This window comes from Pezoporus occidentalis, unplaced genomic scaffold (genome assembly GCF_034315485.1).
Source record: "Pezoporus occidentalis ecotype Australia unplaced genomic scaffold, CSIRO_AGI_Poc_V1 ctg185, whole genome shotgun sequence".
Taxonomy (NCBI): Eukaryota; Metazoa; Chordata; class Aves; order Psittaciformes; family Psittacidae; genus Pezoporus; species Pezoporus occidentalis.
Window position 1 is genome coordinate 518,347 of NW_026913693.1, and position 20,567 is coordinate 538,913.

General features: G+C 39.0%; 1 protein-coding gene across 1 annotated transcript; it reads right to left on the reverse strand.

The window, feature by feature from the left end:
• Positions 1-17,066: 17,066 nt before the first annotated feature.
• LRATD1 (LRAT domain containing 1) lies at positions 17,067-20,252 on the reverse strand. The gene is made up of 2 exons (XM_062615884.1): positions 20,053-20,252; positions 17,067-19,459 (listed from the first exon to the last, which is right to left on the reverse strand). The coding sequence occupies exon 2, from the start codon at positions 19,420-19,422 to the stop codon at positions 18,568-18,570; it is 855 nt and encodes a 284-aa protein (XP_062471868.1). The 5' UTR covers positions 19,423-19,459; positions 20,053-20,252; the 3' UTR covers positions 17,067-18,567.
• Between the last annotated feature and the right edge of the window lie 315 nt (positions 20,253-20,567).

The window sequence follows — 20,567 nt, forward strand, 5'->3', positions numbered from 1 at the left end:
GTTTGTTTGTTTGTTTGTTTGTTTGTTTGTTTCTGTAGTCTCACACAAGCAGCACAGGCCAAAGCTGTGTTTATTCATGCTTTGGCAACATCCTGAATGCCCCATCATGCCAGTCAGTATCATTTGTTACTATTAGAGGAGCAGTGAAGTAGCACCTTTGCTGCATCTTTCATAGCAAACCTGCTTAACAACAGCTCAAAACTTATGCAATAGTTTTCTCATACCCAGACTGTTCCCTGAGAGCACCAAAGGACAAGACTTTTAAGTACTGAGCAAGTATTTTGAAAGAAGAATACAAAAATTCACCAACCTGTGTTACCCTGTTGAAGCCCAAACTAGGTCAAAAGGAGCACAGCAAGCCAAAATTTTGGGTGCACCTTTGGGAGGAAGGGAAATGTCTGAGGAAGTGAAACATGGGAGGAAGCGACAGTAGACATTAAAATACTATATATAGTGTTTTACCAATGAAAACCTGACATTTCAGATGGTTGTGCAGTAGACCTGGTTGTGTATTACATAGGTGATCATAAAAATTATTCATGTGGCAAGTTTGCTATGCTCTTATATATGAGTTGCAGCTATTTTAATTTCTCTGTAACAGCAAGTTACTGGAGGCATTTTGGATTGAGGCCTAACAGCTTCTTTAAACCTTTGACAGTTGAAAACCTGCAATTCTTGTATTGCTTTCCTCTGAAAATGGAACTTTAAAATATTTTAAACTGCTGTGGGAGGAAAAAAAAATCCTTATCTGGAACTAATTTGAAATTTAACCTCAATCTTCCAAATTCTTGAGTGCCTTATAAGATGATCCAGCAGTTGTAGTTGGAGGATAATGAAACAATTTGCCTAGAATCATAGAAAGGTTAGGGTTGGAAGGGACCTTCAGCTCATCTAGTTCCAATCCCCCTGCCATGGGCAGGGATACCTTACACTAGACCATGTTGCCCAAGGCTCTGTCCAGCCTGTCCTTGAACACTGCCAGGGATGGAGCATTTACCACTTTGGGCAACCTGTTCAGTGTGTCACCACCCTCACAGTAAAGAACTTCTTCCTTATATCCAATCTAAACTTTCCCTGTTTAAGTTTAAACCTATTACCACTTGTCCTATCACTACAGTCTCTAATGAAGAGTCCCTCGCCAGCATCCCTATAGCCCCCCTTCAGATATCGGAAGGCTGCTATGAGGTCTCCCCGCAACCTTCTCCTCTCCAGGCTGAACAGCCCCAACTTTCTTGGCCTGTGTTCGTACAGGAGCTGCTCCAGCCCCCTGATCATCCTCATGGCCCTCCTCTGGACTTGTTCCAACAGATCCATGTCCTTTTTATGTTGAGGACACCAGAACTGTACAAAATACTCCAAGTGTGTTCTGACGAGAGCAGAGTAGAGGGGCAGGATCAGCTCCTTCGATCTGCTGGTCATTCTTCTTTTGATGGAACTTACAGCAACTGTGTAAGTTACCTCTCCAAACCACTTCATCTGTTCTTTCCCTACTGGTCTTAAATTTGTGTCAGATAATGTGAAAGGTCTATCAGTATTATTTATAGTCTGTAGGAGAAAAATAAAACCAGGGAAGAATCTTAATAATTATCTTAAGAATTTAAGAATTGCTTAGGAATTTATTTTACACAAGCAAATTTGCTTTTAAAGCAAAGGAAATGCTATGATATATAAAAATATATCATACAGTATGCATGGAGCTTTGCACTCTCTTTATACAAAACCACAATGCAAATTAGTAAAGACTATTTAGAGGCTTGTCTTGGGTATCTAGCAGTTTCAAGAAAAACATTACTAAAGGGGAAGTGCTCAGAAGACAGTCACAAAAATGACATGGAAAAACCCATAATAAAAACACAACATGTTTCTCTTAGCATGGTGAAAAAATTAAGGTTAGAAAATCATTAGCAATATATCAAAAGTAGATTGAGTAGATTGGGAATGTCTTTCTGTATCATAGAACAAGAGTTGATTTTATATGAGAAACAGGTACGATATCAAAACACAGATACTGCTGAGACAAGAACTTACTTGAAAATAAAGACTGAGCAGACCTCTACAAATTCTCCAGACTGTTCATAATTACAATAAATTTTAATGAATGTTGTGGAAAGGATAGTGTGCCTTTTTAAAAATTAGAGAAGATGATAAATCTGTACATATTCTCTCACCATCCCTGGTATTGGCCACTGTATAAAGACGGGTTAGTGAGTTAGAAAAATACATAGATTGATCTAATAAGAGAAAAAAAAAAAAAAGAAAAAACAAAAAAAAAACCCAAAAAGCCCCAAATATAAAAATGCCAGCATTTTGTTTAAAAAATTAAATGCAAATAATATGAAATTTGGCTGTTAAGGTTTGAAATTTTAAGCTCATTTTATTGACTCAAAAGTTCATTGATCAAATGTAGATCAGTCCTCTAGTTTAGGGGGTACAGCAGGGCAAATCACAAAATCTAATAACCTGGAGAATTGCATAGTGCTTTTTTGTTGATTTGTTTTGTGTAGCTACAGAGAGAAACTGAAAAAAAAAAATTCTTGAGACTCCTTATTTTTCTGCCCTAAATAGTATCTATCTTTCAGTTACATGGATACACAAAATTTAGGTTAAGCCATTGGCGTCACCAGATCATGGATATTCTCTATGGTCAAGCTAAGACTCTAACTCTCAATACTCTAAAATGGCAGATACACTCATGCTTAATTTTTAGCTGACATTAATGATAAAATGGCCATGAGTGCAGTGTTTTATTTCTGCAGCAGAGGGTACATTTTATCTCCCTTATTTTATTCTAATAACATTCCACCCACTGCTACCCCATTTGCTGTCAGTGCCTGAGACAACCCATAAGATCTGAGTGCAAGTGACAACTCCCAAGTAGAAAATAAATTCAGAATTCCTTTCCTTTTCTTGACCACTAGATGACTCTCTGATCTATTGAAATTTAGTAGAAAAGCCATAGACCCTGGGAACACAAAAATGGATGCCAAGGGTTTTTTTGTTTGTTTGTTTGCTTGTTTTTATTTGTTGTTGTTGATATCAGTAGTTTATGCTGTGAAAGCGTGGAACAACCTACACAGAGATCAAGACAAAATTGAATTTGCTATTTTTACAGCCACACCCCCTGTTTGTGTGTTTATTTGTTTTTTCCCTTCAAGAATCTCCCAAGAGTTAAAGATAATGCACCGTACGCACATGAAAAAGGAGGAAATAAGCAACCTTGACAAACCCAACCTGCAAAGGTGAAACTCCAGTGCTGATGCCATCACATGCAAAATAGGTGATGGCAAGAAACAGTGTCTGGTGTTCATTCCAGTGATGTTATTTTGCCCTGAAAGCTCTATATAGTTTTAATTTATTCTTTCAGCAATTTCAGCTTCTTCATGAGAATTCATAGTGTTATTCCCCCACTTTTATTACAACAGTTTCAGGAAGTTGCTGTAGCATAAAAGTTAGTTACTCTGCTTTCCACTTCTCTCCCTCCTACCTCATTCTCCCCTCCACTACAAAGATAGTACAGTTTCTAACAACAAGTAATTGAATGCAGGTGCATGGAAGAAAAATATCAGTTCTAATTTGGCATTCCAGAACTGAGTGATGTCTTGATAAAGGTCATTCTGAATCATGAACTGTAAGGCTGACTACAGAGCAGACATTTGCAACATTAGAACGTGAGAAGCCTAGTTAGCTGACCAGGTAGATTATTCGGCCCTCTGAAGAGAACTAGTGGATGAGGACTTACAATAAATCCCAAGATGCAGTCTGCTGTGATGTTTTCTAGAGCAGATGGCATAGCTGCTATTTGGTCTTCAGGATCTTAAGCAGACTGCTGTGCTGTGAGTAGGAGTCTATTCACTGTTATCTATTAAACTGTATAACAATAGGCAACTCAACAAACCAAGTTTTGATAGGAGTACTTCTATTTATGAAAAGTCCAGTAACTAGAAATCCTATGAAAAATGTTTTTTCTTTTGGCGACATTTACAGTCCTTCACAATGTAAATTACTGCCATGCGGTATAAAAAAATCCAACATGTCCTAAACCCTAAATACCTTTAACTGTGTCATTGGTTGGTTCTTATGCCTGATGGAATAAATGGGACAAATTTGAAGATCACGTAAAGTGAATACTAACCTAGCTTAGTTTTTGATACCATGACCATAATCACCAATGAACTAAGAACATTATTTTTCCAGCTCTAGGGATGACCATATTTTCAGAACTCATTATGAAGAGAATTATTTCATTAGCAGTTTAGTGTGATATCTGAAAGTAGTAGAAAAAAAAACATTGGTTCTTTATTAATATGTCCTAATCCTCAAATACAATCAGGAAATAAAACTAATTATATCTGCTCCTTACAAGTGAAATAATGCTTTCATCAAAGTGCTGAGGATTTCAAAAGTATTTGACTTATCATATGTATTTTCAAAACTTATTCTAAAATGCACTCATAATGCATGAATGAATAAGTAGTTCAATTTAATAAAACAAATGTTACCTACAGCATATTTCCAAGGATAGATATTATCACTTTTTATTTGAAAATGGGATTATTTAAATGTATTTGTAAATTCTTCCAGTAATGAAAAAAACCCTAGTAAAGGTCAAGCCTTAGAATAAAATTACTGGTACCAATTATATTACTATAAATTATTTTTCAGTTTCATTCCCTGCTTTATCTCTGATCTACTTTTTATGCTTCATGAAGAATGACTTAAGCAGAGACCAGAAAGTGACGTTGGAATTTCTCAGGCAGCCATTTTCATTATATAATATTCAGTTAAGTGTGAAATTCACCAAGGGAGCACTTAATATCTCTGCATCTAAGTTTTTTAATCTGCGTATCCTTTATTCATCTGTCTGTCTAGATAGGAAATGTCATTATATGATGCAATTTGATACAGTTATTTATGGTGTTTGATCAATCAGAGCATATACTATAACAGAAAACTTGAGAAAGTATAGATGAGCAGTAAACAAGGATATACAAGTGCTTCCTGCCATTGTCTTGCATGTAAAATTTGTCAGCTAGGACCTAAAATTCAATACTGGGAAATCAAGAGGTCAAGAAGAGAACCTGCAGAAAGGTAGAATTTTTTATTACATAAATTCACCTTTGATATTAGAGAATTGCGCAATATTAGCACTTCAATGTCTTCCTCATTTTAAGTAGTTTCTTTCATGTTCAGTGCCATGGCAGCTACAGACAGACTATAGCCACAGACAAATTGAGTCTAGAGAGAGCTTCAGAAGCAAGTCTGGGCCTCATTCAAAAACCTTTGAAATGGATGAGAGGGTATCTACTGACTTTGATGGACTTCAGCTTGAGCTCTTCCAGCTGCTCTTGGGTTCTGGTCATGGCTCCAGATTATATTCATGCATTTTATTCAATTGCTGCTTAATTATATGTATTGAACAGCACTTGGAATAGGTCCAGGGATACAGGACTTTTGCCTTCCATAATGGTGCTTTAACAGTGAATGCAAGAAATAATCTTTTTTTTTAATGACTTAGACTTTTTCATGATTTTCTGCAGAGTGACACAACATTTTCATTAGGGATATCTTCCATCACTCCAGATGTAGGCCAGTGGTGACAGGACAAGTGACGTAAGATGGAATGCTCATGGACAAATGCTCATGGACAAAAGAGGAAAGGAATTAGTCTGCAATAAAATTACTTCTGTAACTATTCAGGCCTGGGTCAAAATTACACATACAAAGTTGTAGCAGAAAACAGTTTTCATTGCATTTCACTGGATTCCAAAGCTGCCTGACGGTGGGAAAGGCAGGACTGCAAGCATTATAAAGAGCTGTCAGAATTGGGAAAAAAAAAATACCATCTTTTCTGCTTCAGAAAATCTGAAGAGGTTTCTGTGATTTTAAAAAAGTCAGACTAAGTCTTTAAAAGTTTACAGACTTTATATGAGTAGAATGTGCTGATCTAAGAACATGACAAGGGGTACAAATGGTCTACCACCTGCTGCCTGAATCAAGCACTCACCCTCAGGTCACCAGTCTTGTCAAATAGATTTGCATTGACAGAATATGAAATGGCATTACCATCAAAACATATAAGATTATCTTTCCTTTGAAGAAAGGCAACAGCTACACTAACTTTGAAGTTTGAGGACAGGAAGGCAATTAGTTCAAAAGTACTAGACACAAATGGGAAAATTAATTCAATGCTTCCACTAATAGAAACTGACAGTTTCAAACCCTGAATGATTGGTTTCTTATAATACTTTTCAATGACATATCCCTAGCTAGTAAACTGATTTGGTACCATAAGAGTAGGATCACTTGAATAACCATGTCCAATCCTCAGTAAACTAATCCTTCTGCTATATGTAAATAGATCTCACAGAACAGCTACTCTGTGTGTCACCATACCCTCATGAGCCACAGACTGTGTTCCAATAAACCATGTCACAGTAATAAAGGAGATTGTGGGAACTGCACAAATTCTGTTTGAGAAAATTTTGCAGATGGTGTTAGAGAATGGACTACAGCAAACTCCTCTGCTTGCAAAAGACTAAACAACAATCTAGTTAATAAGTCCTTGAACATATGAACAAGATACAACAATTAAGTACTTGAGAAATCATAGTGCTGTTAAAGAAATCAAACTTGGGTCTTCTGCCTGCCTTTAGCTCTGTCTTTACTTCACCTTTCTTCAGTTTACATTATCTTAACATCAGGGCCCCAGCTTTAGAATTTACTTTGAGATTTCTCAGAGCTCTGTTACAATCTCTTGCATCACTTTCAAATAATTTTCAGCATTGTTTTGAATAACAGTTGAGCTGTTAATCCTAAAATATATTAATTATAAATGGTTACATTAATTTCTTACACTTCATTCTCCTGAAATGCAGTCTGTTGTCTTGTGGCTGTACTGACCACCACTACAACTAAGTAAATGAGTTTTGATGAAGACAAATGAATCTCTGTCTGATTGGGCATCCTGTCATCTACAAAAATACAGAGCACAAGTGTTAAAGCTTGCATGTGTATGGTTACCTAGCTGACATCCTCGAGGATCCATTTCTGTGTAAGGATTAATAATTTTTGAATGCTTATTTTTCTCACTAACACAAGACATCCTTTAAAATGTAATCTATATTAGTCATTCATGTCTTTTCTGCCAGTCTGCAGGTCTGCTACGAACATTAAGGGAAGACTAATGTCAACAACCACCTCAGAATTTTCAGCAAGTACAGAATGTATCTGCTTTTTTTTTTTTTTTCCTTTTAACAGAATCTACTATAACTAGCAGAAAACATTAATTTATAAAAATGTACTGATTTTTTGTTTGGACATACTTGATCACTTCATTAACTGTATTTGAGTAGTATGGAAATCAGCTTTACATTTACAACATCTCTCACATTTTTTCCCTCATAAAAGTTAAAATCAGTTGCAGATCTCCTAAAATGAGCCATCAGATTAACCTTTTTCTAAGATATCATTGGTGGGTTCTCACAATGGAAATCTATTCCTCTGGCAGGCCACCAGAATTTAAATTTGGCAGGATGTAGTGTAGTATAAGGTTTACTTGTTCAATCAAGCATTCAATTAACTAACATGTCAGTATGTTGGTCCTTTGTGAGAAAATAAAAGACAGCTAAAGTGCATTGAGCCATCTGAATGGATAGTTGTGTAATTAATATTTGTTTTTAATTTATTGAATATGTCCAGATGCTGTGGCAATCATTTCCTGGGAAATCCTTAAAATAATTGACTGAGCTCTGTAAACTTACCAGAGGGCAGCAGGTTTTCCTCCGTGTGTGATTAGAATTGGGCAAATGATTCAGGAGAAGTTTTTCTATTATTTTTTTTTCATTTTTAAGAATATTGTTTACAGTTATGACGATTTCTGTGTTATTGCCTATTTGTCAAATACTAGGGTTTATTAATTATGTACAATCTCTCTAAGATAGTCACTGTTTTGGGATTACACAGCATTCTCCAACTCAGTAAATCAAGCTTTATTGGTGTGGCAGAGAAGAAAGCATATAATTTCAGGACAATTTTTCTCTCAGTTAATCTCATCTTTTTTAGCTACTGCAGCAGTAGGTTAATCCTAGTTGTGTAAACACTAAACAAGGGGGGAGAAAGGCATTTGAAGTGTGTGTGTCAAGACAGGACGAGTTGTCCTCTGAAAGTGTGACTCTCTTTCTACTGCTTAGATGAATAACTTGGACTTTATACACAACTTCCTGGTGAAAAAAATTGGAGGAGAGGGGAAATCAGAGTCTTTCAATCTGTTTTTGTCCCACTTAACTACAGTATGTAAATTAAGAGCATTGCTATGCTAGACACTTCCTATAGCCAATGAAGAAGCGGGCAACTTCAGAGAATGAAGTAGCTTGGACAATGCTTTCCCATTAAGTATTGAAAAAGTTAAGTCTATATCGATAATTGAAATCAGATTAAACAGGTCTTTACGCAACAAAACATTGCATTTCATCAAGATTTCAGAGTAAATGGGGTGATTCTCAACTAACCAAAAAAGATAAGAAGCTAGGCTGATTGGCTATATTACAGCTTTTATACTTAATAAATTACCTGATGGCACTGACACCACGGGAATTGCAAGGATGTTTCTAAATATCATTTTGGGCTGATGATACAATAATACAGGCCCTACTGGGAAGACTGTTTATGCGTTCCACGGTGCCACATCCAACACACTGGTCTGTGTGTCTGCTAAGTCCTAGAACTGGTGAACTGGTTTTTATCTCCATTACATGTTGCATTTGCATCATTCAGCTACACATTCCCCCCATTCATACACTGGATGAAATGTCATTTGCAGAAGGATCATTCCCACTGCTATCACCCCTGTCTTATTTTTCCTCTGACCACAGTTGCATTGATTTTTTTCTACTGCCTTCTTCCTGGCTAACAGTTAATGATCACACTCAATGTACAGATAATAGAGATGCCAGTATCTCTGTAGCAGTTAGCTGTAGTCACACAGAGCCATTCTCACACACAAACAAAAGCAGTAACACAGATCCCATAAGCATTCATACACATAGACACATTTATTTGAATGATAAAGGAAACCTCACCAAGAAGGGGTAGATTAGCTCATGAATCAGATGTAAAAAATACCTTTTCAAGCTCTACATCTTGCATTCAAAATATAATGGGTTCATTTTTAAGATAAACTGCTTAGCAGCTACCTTTTTTACATGAAATACACTCATATTAACCTGTATGTTTAAAAATCCTGACCTATTTAATGTTTAGTAGGATACAATATTTAATTCCATGTTTTGTAAGATTTATTTTACAGCTATGAAAACTTTTTAAAATACGCGAGTAATATTTTCCAAGCTCCACTTAAGCTGTCTTCAATATTCAGTTTCTGACTGATGTCTGCTCAGGGGCTTCATTTTCAGGTGGCAGAAGTTTGACATAGTTTGGAAAAAATAACCAGTTTGAGAGGTCTTCAGTGAAGTACTGAGAAGATGAGGCACCACAAATGACTAGGCATATTCAGAAAGCACTGACCATTATGGACAAAATTAATACAAAACTAAGTTTCATGGGTTTGAGCTAATTTGAACTAGTCTGAAACTAGTTCATATACGATTTGGAATGCTTAAAGAATATGACTCAAGTTTTCCTCCCAGTATGACAACCCTATTAAACTCAAAATGGTACATTTTCCTTTTCCATATCATTGTTTATTTCAGTAAAGCACACCTGACTTTTGAAAAAAAAGTCTATGGATCTGGCTAACCAAATGCCTCCCTATCTATCAATAGAAATCTTGCTCCTGTTTCAAGGAAATAAGAGATATATGACAGTCCATAGCCAAACATGAAACAAATTCTTCCTCTAACATTTCATATTCCTGACTTCCATTCACCTTATCATGGATATTATTCTTGGGAACGATGTTAAAAGCTCAAAGGTATGTATGAAATTAAGGATTTAGGAGAATGAAATTGAAGATAGGTTTTCAGTACTGATATCTCTTGCAGTATGCAAACATTTGACACTACTATTGCTCTCGGGGTACATTATCAGCAGACGGTGAAGTCAACTTTGAGTTCTTACAGATTAAGAGAAGTTACTAGAGTGCTGTGAAATGGAAAAGCAAAAGATTATCCTCTTTTTTGTATTCAGTATACCTATGCAAGCTTCTAACGTGAAAATTTAAAGGGTGTAATTCCTACAATTGGTGCTCCTACACAGAGCAAGTTTTACCTATGTGTTTCTGAGTTTATCTGTATACAAAGCATAAATGTAAAAGAACAGCCCAAGATTTCTGCTGAGCATGACTTTTTTTCAGAACCTTTTTCTTCTAGCAATCTTTTTTTCCCCTGTTCATTCAACTTGAAAGACATAAAGAAGTAGGAAACTCTTTTACAGCCATTAGCTAGTGCTAATGGGACCCATGCAATATTACTTTTTTGTAAGTTAGTATGCAGGATGAACCTGCATATTAACTGACCCTTTGTGAAGGGGTCTAGCACCTGACACTCTTTTATATTGCCATAATTAAAATGAGTCAATGGGTCAATTAAAGTGAACTTTTCAATATTAATGACCTTTGATTACACCTAACTGAGGAATCAATGGTATAAAGTCAGCACAGGCTTTAAATACTAATTCAGAAAGCCTGCCAGATAGGCAGATGTATCACATGCCTAGGTTTGAATTTAAACCTAAAGAAGGGTTGTGTCATATTAGCATACATATATAGTTCTATGATAAACATTGACAGGTCCTTGCATTCATCTAACGTACCTCTGTTCAACGAAGATGTAAACATGCAATCCAAGTGTCTTAAAAGTAACTGTTGCTGATGCTTGCTCAGATGTTTTAATTCCCAGCAATGTTACAGTGGTCCATGTTTTGTTATAGTGGATCTACTTTCAGAAATATATTTATTTCTTTAATTCAATAAAATTGTTTTATTAATGGACTTTAGCAAGCTATGTGAGTAAATTCTTCTTCTTCCACAGCCTCCGGAAATGACAGTATTCTCTGAGCAAAGATTCAGTTCTGACAGTCTCTGTAACAGTGATTTCTAGTGATGGGCTTGTTCATGGAAAAGGGCTTTATATCACCCATGCATGGTTTGATGAGGAGGAATAATTTTTGATAGCTAAAAAGATCCATAATCTTTTATCAGGTGAGACATAAATTTCATGGGTGAGGACACGGAATAACTATTTTAGCTCCTGAAATGAAATTTCATCTGTCAAGGACTCAGCAATCCAGTTTACACGAAGCACTTGCAGGTCTTGATAGAACTGATTTTCATCCTGTATCTGTTAGGTAAAACTTCTAAAAGCAGTCAGGGTTAGCTTAACTGTGGCCCAAATAACTCTGGTGCAAGTTCATCAATGAGTTCCAATGGGGAGAGCCAAATCAATAGTAAGTGCTTTTCAAAGTCCCACCATTTAGCTTCTGAAATACATGTATCAGTTCAAAGAAAGAGGAGATGAGAAAAATCAAGAAATATCAATGCCAGACACCTCTTTACTTAGGAGCAACTATGCAACAGTGGTTGAGCATGTCTGAACAACAGAACATAGCTAATTCCAGTTTTATGCTTAAAAAATATTATAGCAAGGGGAAAAACATTCAAATTATGGAAAAACATTTGTGGCACTATCCATTAAAATATGCCAGAAAGAAAGATGGATGGATACTTCACTAGAGCATTCTTTTATTTATAAATACACAAGTCAGTAGCAGCATAGCTCATTCTAAAGGGGTACTACATTATTGCAAGTAGTGCTCCTTGATATTTTTCCTCCAGTAGCAATATGTCAAACCCCACATATTTAACTCACTTCATGTCAAAGACCATGGTGTATCTTAAAGAACAAATACCTGAACAGTGCTAAAATCCAGTCAGTAAAGTCTTGGGTACTCACTGTTGCACAAGTAATATAGACATTGAAATGACTGCTATTTATTGCCAAAACTAACAAAACAGTCAAGACTTCTTGTGTATATGTATGCATAATATATATACACATGGTATGCATATGTATATGTATATACAAATATACCTATTAGTTATATATCAATATGCATATAAATTTATACTTAAATATTTACAAACAATATATTTTTCAGGCTCAGTTTTTATATTGCTTTCAGCTGACTGAAAGGGCATATGGAAACAATAGGAACATATGGAAAACAAGATCTGTTTTGAGACCAGATTGTGATATGTTTACTCTTGTTGAACAACGTACAAGGAATATTCCTTCTGTAGCATAAAATACTCTGCTGTGAGTGTCACAATGCAGCAGTTTGTATTTATTTATGCTGTTACATATTTGCCATTTATTTACCTGCAGCAGTGATAGTGCCATGTCAGAACTAAACCTGGGGTTTGATAGTTTCATTTATTTGCGAACTCTACCCCATGACAATTTTCTTGAATTGAGGTTTGTGTTTTATATACACAAGCTGGTAACAAGCTCTTACCTCTGCTGTATAGGAATTACCAAGAAAGATTACCAAGGTCTCCCATTTATGAGCATTATGCTGTTTAGTTTATGAGCTTAAAAATATGACTTTTCAAAATAGATTGCCAATGCCACTCCGTATCCAAATTGTGTTTAAACTGTGAAAAATTATTTGCTACTTAAGGCTGAGAAGACACTGCATATTTTACCCACCCTATTTTGCCTAGGCAGTAGCATGGATCTCCGGTGTTAATGGTTTTATGTTAAGAGGGATGCACGGTTACTCACCCTCATGCACCTTGTAGAAGAGAAAGCACAGAATTTCAAGCTTAGCTCTAAACATCTTCCTTGAACAGCCTGACACTCAACTGCAAAATCTCCCACACTCTTCTGTTGTACCCACGTTGGTTCCAAATTTCACCTGAGTTCCTGTCAAAATAGCTGGAAATATTGGCTCTATAGCACTTCAGAGGCTCAAGCCTGTACAGTAACTCAGACTTTCTATTGTGCCCAACACAGCCACACAAGAGAAAGTCAACGGGATGTTTGGAAAGCATTAATCCACTTTACCTAGGAAAATGTGAATTTGCATAGATGATTGCAATATGTACAAGTAAGAATGTGCAATTAAGGCCCTTCTTGTTGACATTGCACACGTGAGCCTTCCATTAATTCTACAGGAGGTTGATACTGAGGTTTTGATTATGGATACTCCTACTGCTTGATTTTAGTCCAAAGTAAATACCATATGAAGGGGGTAGATCTTCTTTTATTTTAAAGATCCTGATCCTGCAAATACTTGAAGAGGAAAGCAGTTTTATATGCATGGATCATCTGCAGAATCAGAAATGTTCCAAAGGCCAAAAATAAAAATATGAAAAAAAAAGAGAAAAGGTGTCACCATGTAAAAGCGTAATCACAGTCTGAATGGCCTCTGCTAATGGAAGTTCTATGATTCCTCTAGACGTATCCACCTGAAAACATTTGTGCCTGATGAAAGAAATGAAAGTCCATATTACTAGCTGCTCAATTATAAAATACTAAAAGACAAATTTTAGTTTATTTCTCAAAGGTAAATATGGTTAAACTGTTAATTTCAATGGCATGATGGCATTTTAATATACAAAAAAAACAGCACTTCACAAGGGATTTGTATTATTTAGACAAGAGAATAGTTTTGTAAAAGAGATAATGCAGAGTGCCACAATCACTTTTTTAAAAAATATACAGTACTGGTAGTTCATATCTGTATAGATTATATCTACATAATGAAGAGTAAATCCACTGATATGCCAAGTAACAGAAGATTCCTAGTTAATTTCCTTTCTCTAACTTAACATCTGTGCTACCTTCTTTTTGATTTACAAGTGGTTCAGTAAAATATCTAATCTCAGTATTCATTAATTTTCTTTACAATAAAACTCTAAAAAAAGTCTAACAGATTAAACTAGTATTGTGTCAGAGGATTCATGAGCACAGGGCAGTTTTACATGTCAAATCTGAACTCCAAGTACAGAGAAGTCAGATATTTCAAAATAATAAAGTAAGCAAATAAATTCCAGACTTGACGCGGAAACACTGACACGAACTATAACTGCAGCACTTGATCACACTCTAGTAGTTATTATTATCCTTTAAATACTAATTCTGCAGTGAAACTGCCCTAAGCAAGGAAGTCCCATCATACCTCCTTACATATTTCTGGATTATTTCTTTGGGACCAGGACTTTCATCTTCCTCCCAGGTTATACTGCATAAAACACACTGTTTGCACAACATAAGCAGCAACACAACTTTTCAGTCACAGCCAGGTATAATTCTGGGTATAATTACAGGCAGAACACTGTTTAACTACTCTAGCAGAAATCTTTCACAGAAAGTAACTAAACCTTAAAACCAACACCAACTATCCCAGCCAACTTCCTCTGTAGCTGGAGACAGAGGGTTGGGAATCGAGCAGGCTGAAGTACCTGATCCCAGAAGATGCTGTGCGTCTTGAGGGAGATTGAGCATTCTCTCAACTCCAGTGAAAACTGGTTGGAGTTACAGACGTTTAACGCATCATACATACAGGTCTATAAACTCCGACAGATTTTTGCATATCACCTGAATACGAAAGACACTAAAATGAAATGAGGCAGGATAATTAACACTGTGCATACTCTAGCACAGACTTTTTTTTTCTCACACCTTGAACGCTGCACCTTGTTACACCCTGCTTTAAATCTGAAATCCCCATGTGGATTGATAGCATATTGCCCTAAAAAATAAGCTATGAGGTTGTTTTGGGGATTGGTTCTGTTCTGGGGATTTTTATTTTTTTTTTTTTTTCATTCTTTACAACCATAATGACCTGAAAGGGGAAAAAAATCCTAACAAATGAAAACAAAGTAACCTGGGAACAAAAGATGGTGATGGAAACAAATTTCGACAGTGACAAAACCTATTTTGCTACAATATTCTACCTATATGCACAGCCAATAAGCAGCAAACATTCTGGTCATGACAGTAAAACATTCCACAAAAGCTCTCTGTTTCAAGAGGACATGAACTGAATTTTTAATAAAATGTTAGCCTCAAAACAATTCAGAAGATTACACTTTGAAAAGACAAAGAAAATCCTCTCCAAGCAAAAGTGATTCTATAAAATTGTTACCCAAATAGCTAACAGAAAACTTGAAACAACACAAATGAAAAATGTGCAAAGTATCCTAACATTGCAGTCATGTTACAAGTCAGTACTTCAAGAGCAATGAATGAGACATAAGTATTTACCCTAGGTAGCTAGACTGAAAAACGTAAACACATTCCACAGATTTAATGTAATTTGTCAATATCTTTACTGCTGGAAATAGAAATGTTAACTCAGGCGGGTCACTGATCCTGAAATGAGTATAATCCATTGCATTTTTTACCTGTCAGTCATTTGCATCACTGCCCCTCTCACAGCTGAGTGCTCCCCTTGCCTTATATTTCTTGTTTCGAGGCACTGAACAAGTTATTATATCCATTTTTCACTTGTTTTTCTTTTCACTGTTTCCCTACTGCCATCTCAGATTAGTACTGCCTGTTTCAGAACTAGTCTGTTTTCTTCCCTTATTTCCTATCCCACTTCTACTGTTTCCTATCTCAGAAAGGTGGCCCTTCTGGTCTCTGAAATGCCATCTTAAATTTCACTTCTTCTCAAGGTCCACAAATTTTAACCACCTCCTAAACAATAAAATCTTATCCAAAGGTCACTGAAGTCAGTAAGAGCCTTTCCATTAACTTCAATGAATCAGGACCAGAGTGCTGTCTGTAACTGGGCTAAAATCTAGCAGAAGAAAAAGCCATTAGAATCTGTATGGGTATCTTTGTTTTCAATAACAGACTGCTACTTGAACATAGTCATGGCAATACTATATCCTAAGTTAATAGCATCTGCAAACATCTTCAGTATTTTCTCCAGACCTTATGCACAAGACTAAGGTCTTAAGTTTGTTGTTACCTTTATCTGTACACGTCTAGAGTGATGCCAAAGACATCTGACGCAGCTTGAATAAGTAAGCACAGACTAGTTATTATCACTTCCTTTACATACTGCAAAACACCATTCTACATTTAGTAAGGTAAAACAAGGAAAATTCATGTGTTTTATGAACCAGGTTAGTAAATCATGACAAAAAAAAAAAAACACCCGAGAGTTAAAACGGCTGTTTAGAGTGACAGGATATTTTGAAAGCACAGTGAAAAGTTTAAAGCCAGTATATTTCAGATTGTCACTAGTGAGGATGAGCAATGCTGTTCTTGCAAGTATCCTCTTAATTCTATATTATTCATCTAAGAGCAATTTTAAGAAACAGGTATCAAAAATAATGTGACTCTTCCTGCCTTCACAAACATTCTGTTATTACCTTTTCATGTCATTCTGTCTCTTGCAACTGCAGTTCTGTAATGCATACTTTTTATATGGGAAAATCAAATTACTTTTGTCAACCTTTCCTTCTCCTACCACTTAAGTTCGATTTTTTTTTAAGTACCTTGGGTGTAAAGCCAGTGTCTTTCTGCAATCCCACTGTGCCCTCACCGAGTGATGTAGGGAAAACAGTTCTAATGAACAATTTAGGAGATCTAACACAGTATGAAAATTGAGATACACAAATACTATGTAGAGTTCATGTCATGGAAAGCTATCTTTATCAGAAAACATTGTCAATCTAAAGCTAAAATATTACACATTCATAACATATGTTTTGATTTGAGGCTATTTCAGCAGAAATTTGTCAGTAATGACAATTCGCATTTTTCACATCTTTACCCTCTGCTGTACTAACCAAGACACTAAAGTGGAGGGGAGGGGGTAAAAGTGACACTGCCTATTACCACATAACTTTGCCAAGTGTAACAGCAACCCAAAGCCAATTTGATGACCTTCACTGAAAGGGTGCAGCTTCTGGCTGTTTTTTTTGTTTGTTTTTTTTTTTTTTTGGTTTGTTGATTTTGGTGTTTTGTTTGGTTTTTTTTTAAGCAAAGATATTTATGCTGACACTTTTATTATAATGAAGTACACTCCACCCTCACAGCTTCAGCCATGGGAGGCAAACGCTTTGTAGAAATGAAATTACTATTGCAACAGTGTTGCTTATGACATTGTTTAATAAAAAAAGGAGCCAGGACACAGTACATTGATAAGGGGTGGAGTGTATTGTATACACAGAAGAGGGATATTACTTCTGTTCTGCCATCTGACATTGAAGAGGGGACAAAAACAAATGCATTTTTTTTTCCAGTACTGAAACATGCAGAGACAAAATGCTTAGCACAACTTGTATGCAGCTCAAGAATAATTAAAAAGAATCGACTCTAGAAATGCCCCAGTATACTTACCATGTTGAGATTTTTTAATATATATTTAATACTCTGATCTTTCACTTCAAAACTTATAATTAAGCAATGAGTGAGTAGGATCAGAAATACAGACAAGGCATTGATCACATCACATTAAAAGGCATCTTTTAAATGCAGCTGTGGACTTCTAAACTTCGACTGAACAGGATTTTTTAGTTGCTTAAAATTTGAAATGCAAGATGAACTTGGCCACATTACATCTTTTTCTTTAAGTGGAATTGAAAGTATGCAATGAATTGCTGGTTCAAGGAGGCAACATGCAGAATTCAAACCTATTCGTTTCTTGCAGGATTCTATTGACCTATGCACGAAGAGGTATTGAAGCAGTGGTGCAGTGAGAATCACTACAGCGATACAAATCCACAGCTCAAGCGTGAGATCCTAGAGGCTGGATCTCTGAGGAGCAACACAGTGTACTGCTCTCCAAGATAAACCACTTCCTTTAACCAATTAACTTTGTTCAGGAAAACAGCTGCTCATCAACTTTTTTCAAAAAAAAAAAAAATTCAGGAAAGGTGGGAGGAGGGAAGAGGTGGAAAGAACTTATGCATTATGATGACATTTAGCAGAGAGCTGTGAACAGAAAGCAAAGAAGACAAATACTTTAAATGTGATAGATTTCAAGCAGAAACATGGAAGCATTTTCCCCTGTTAATATTTTGCCAGAACTGGCTAGGACAAAATTTGGGTTGCAGCTACAGTCTGAAACAGTGCTGACAAACAAAAGAAAGAGGCATTTGTCCCCACACTGCCCAACTCCCTTCCCCTCCCAGTTAGCAAAGTATAACTGACGCTTTTGGTTGGCTGCAAGGCAAATATTAGCTAGAAACTCATTTAGCTAAATCCACATCCACGGCCCCAGCTGTTCAAAACTTATCATGGATTAAAGCCATGAAATAAAAATTAAAAAAAAATTTCAATTTGAAATTTTATTGGTGTGTTGCTAGAATGATCAACATCGATCAACAGGAGAGACTTTGTCCACATACTCTGAGAACAGCCTTCCTGCACTTCCCCCCTCTTTTCTTCCTCTCTCTTGCTCTTTCAGCATTAATGCTATTAAAAGCCAAACAAAATACTGGCTATGGGTGTAAAGAATGCTGGTTTTCTGGAATGTTGCCATGGATCCTGCTTCCAGTCGTGTCCCACGGAAAGTGGGTGCAGCCTCCTGTTTCTGTGGCAGGCTGGTTTCCCTGGGCAGGGCAGAAGGAAGATGTACCCCTGCTCTTCCCTATTCCTTTCCATCCACTATAGCCAGGTCTTTGATCACCCTCAGTTTGCCACTGGCATCGATCCTGCGCTTCTCTCGTATTAGATCCTCCAGGCTGTGGAACCTCACCGTGTGCACCTTGTTCTCTGCCAAGTGGATCTTGAGATAGTATTGCTGTTGGTGCTGGGTGCCGGCAGCAGCCTGCAGCTCCCCCCCGGCTTTGAACTCCCTTTTCCCGAAGCGGCACCAGGCGGCGAAGCTCTCGGAGTTAGTCCAGCAGATCTCGTCGCTTTTTAAGCCCAGGTGCCCGCAGGCGTTTTGCACCACCAGCTCAGCCACCAGCGGGCGAAAGCGGTACCAGCTATTCACCACGCGGCCCACGTTGCCCGCGGCCGCCTCGTACAAGCTGTCCTGGCGAATCTGCCCCTGGTGCAGGTGGATGATCTGCCCGCTGCCCACGTACACTGCCCAGTGCGGCGGAGGGTGCTCCGACGGCCCCAGATAGAGCAGCTCCAGCAGGTCCCCCGGCTTGCAGAGGGCAGGCAAGGCTGACACCGAGTATACGCTGAGGTCCCCAGCCTGGGGGCCGCTGCTGACCTTGGAGAAGATACATTCCTGGCCGCGGAAAGCAGAGAACTGTGTCTCGTTTAGCACCAGCTGGTGGTGGAGGTGGTGGGTGGGCGTCTCCTGGTCAGGGCTGCCGGAACCCTTCACGCTGTACTTGTCTGGCTGGCCTCGCTCGTCCAGGTCCTCCTCCTCATCCGAAAAGAAGTAAGCCACCCCGACGCGCAGCTCGTCTTTCTCTATCCCCGAGGGGTCCCCGGTCGGCAGCTCACTGTAATTCAGGTGGGTGATGCGATCCAGTTGATTTCCCATCAATGACAGGGCGAGGCGAGGGCAGGAATGGCCGGATCTGAAGGAAGGGTGGGGTGAGCAGGGACAGAGAGAACAAGTGAAGGGGAGCAAGGAAAAAATGAAAGAAAAAGATATTCAGTGCACATACAAAAGATCTCAGCGATTCCGCCCTAAGCCTTCATCCCTCCCCCGCTTCTTCCCTCCCGTATATGCAAGGGAGTAACTCCTAGTGCGGATCCTTCCCCCTGCCCTCGGTGAGCGGGCAGAGCAGAGCCCCGTCTCCCCGTGTGGGGCTGCCTGCGGTCCCGAAGCGCCCGGCTTCCGCCGCCGCGCAAGAAGGCAGCTCACGCCGCCTGCCAGCTTTGCGCGAGGGAACGGAGTTGGCCCGGGAGCCCTCGCTCCGCAAGGGGAGAGGGCTCCCGGGGTGAGTAAGTGGGCCTGCCCCATAGGGTCCTGAGCTTTTCCCTCTGCCGAGCCGAGCTGCGCTGGGCAGCGCTACGCGAGGGAGGGCACCTGGAGGAGCGCACAGCCTCGGACCTGACACCCCTGCCTGCCAATCCCTGCAGCCCGGCCTGAACCCCGCAAGGAGCAAGGCGAAGAGCAGGCGATCAGCGCCCCCCACTCCGGGGTTCCTCTCGCTCCCCTCCGTACCCGTGGTCGCCCAGCGCCAGAACCCCCCCCAAACTCCTTTAAAGTCTTCCTGTCCCCATGGGCGCTGCAGAGGAAACGAGCCGCGTCCTTTCCCCGCTGCTCGCTCAGCTCCTCCGGCTGTGCCGCCCCGCTCCGCTGTGGGTTGCTCGGCCCCTTCGGCGAGCCTAAGTACCGGCGGCGCCGCTCCCGAGCCCGCCCCGGCCCCGCTCATTGGACACGTCGCGCGGCGCCCAGCGGCGGCGATGGGGCTCGGCCGAGCAGTGACGCTGGGAAGCGCCGCTGCCGCTCCTATCGCGGAGGGGCCCCGGGGTCGCGGCACGGCAGCAGCTCGGTGTGGGGAAGCGGAGCTCCTTGGGGGAAGAGGCGGCGGGGCGGGGGGGGGGGTAAAGGGTGCGCCCACCGCGGTGTGCCGCTGCCAAGCGACCCTGCACCGAAAATAAATAAATGGGAAGGAACGGAAAGAGGGCATTTTGGTCAAAAACTCCCGCCCCGGCTTCAGCTGGATTGTTGCACGT

Excerpts from the sequence above, each read along its gene's own strand:
- LRATD1 (XM_062615884.1), bottom strand. The coding sequence starts at position 19,422 with ATGGGAAATCAACTGGATCGCATCACCCACCTGAATTACAGTGAGCTG.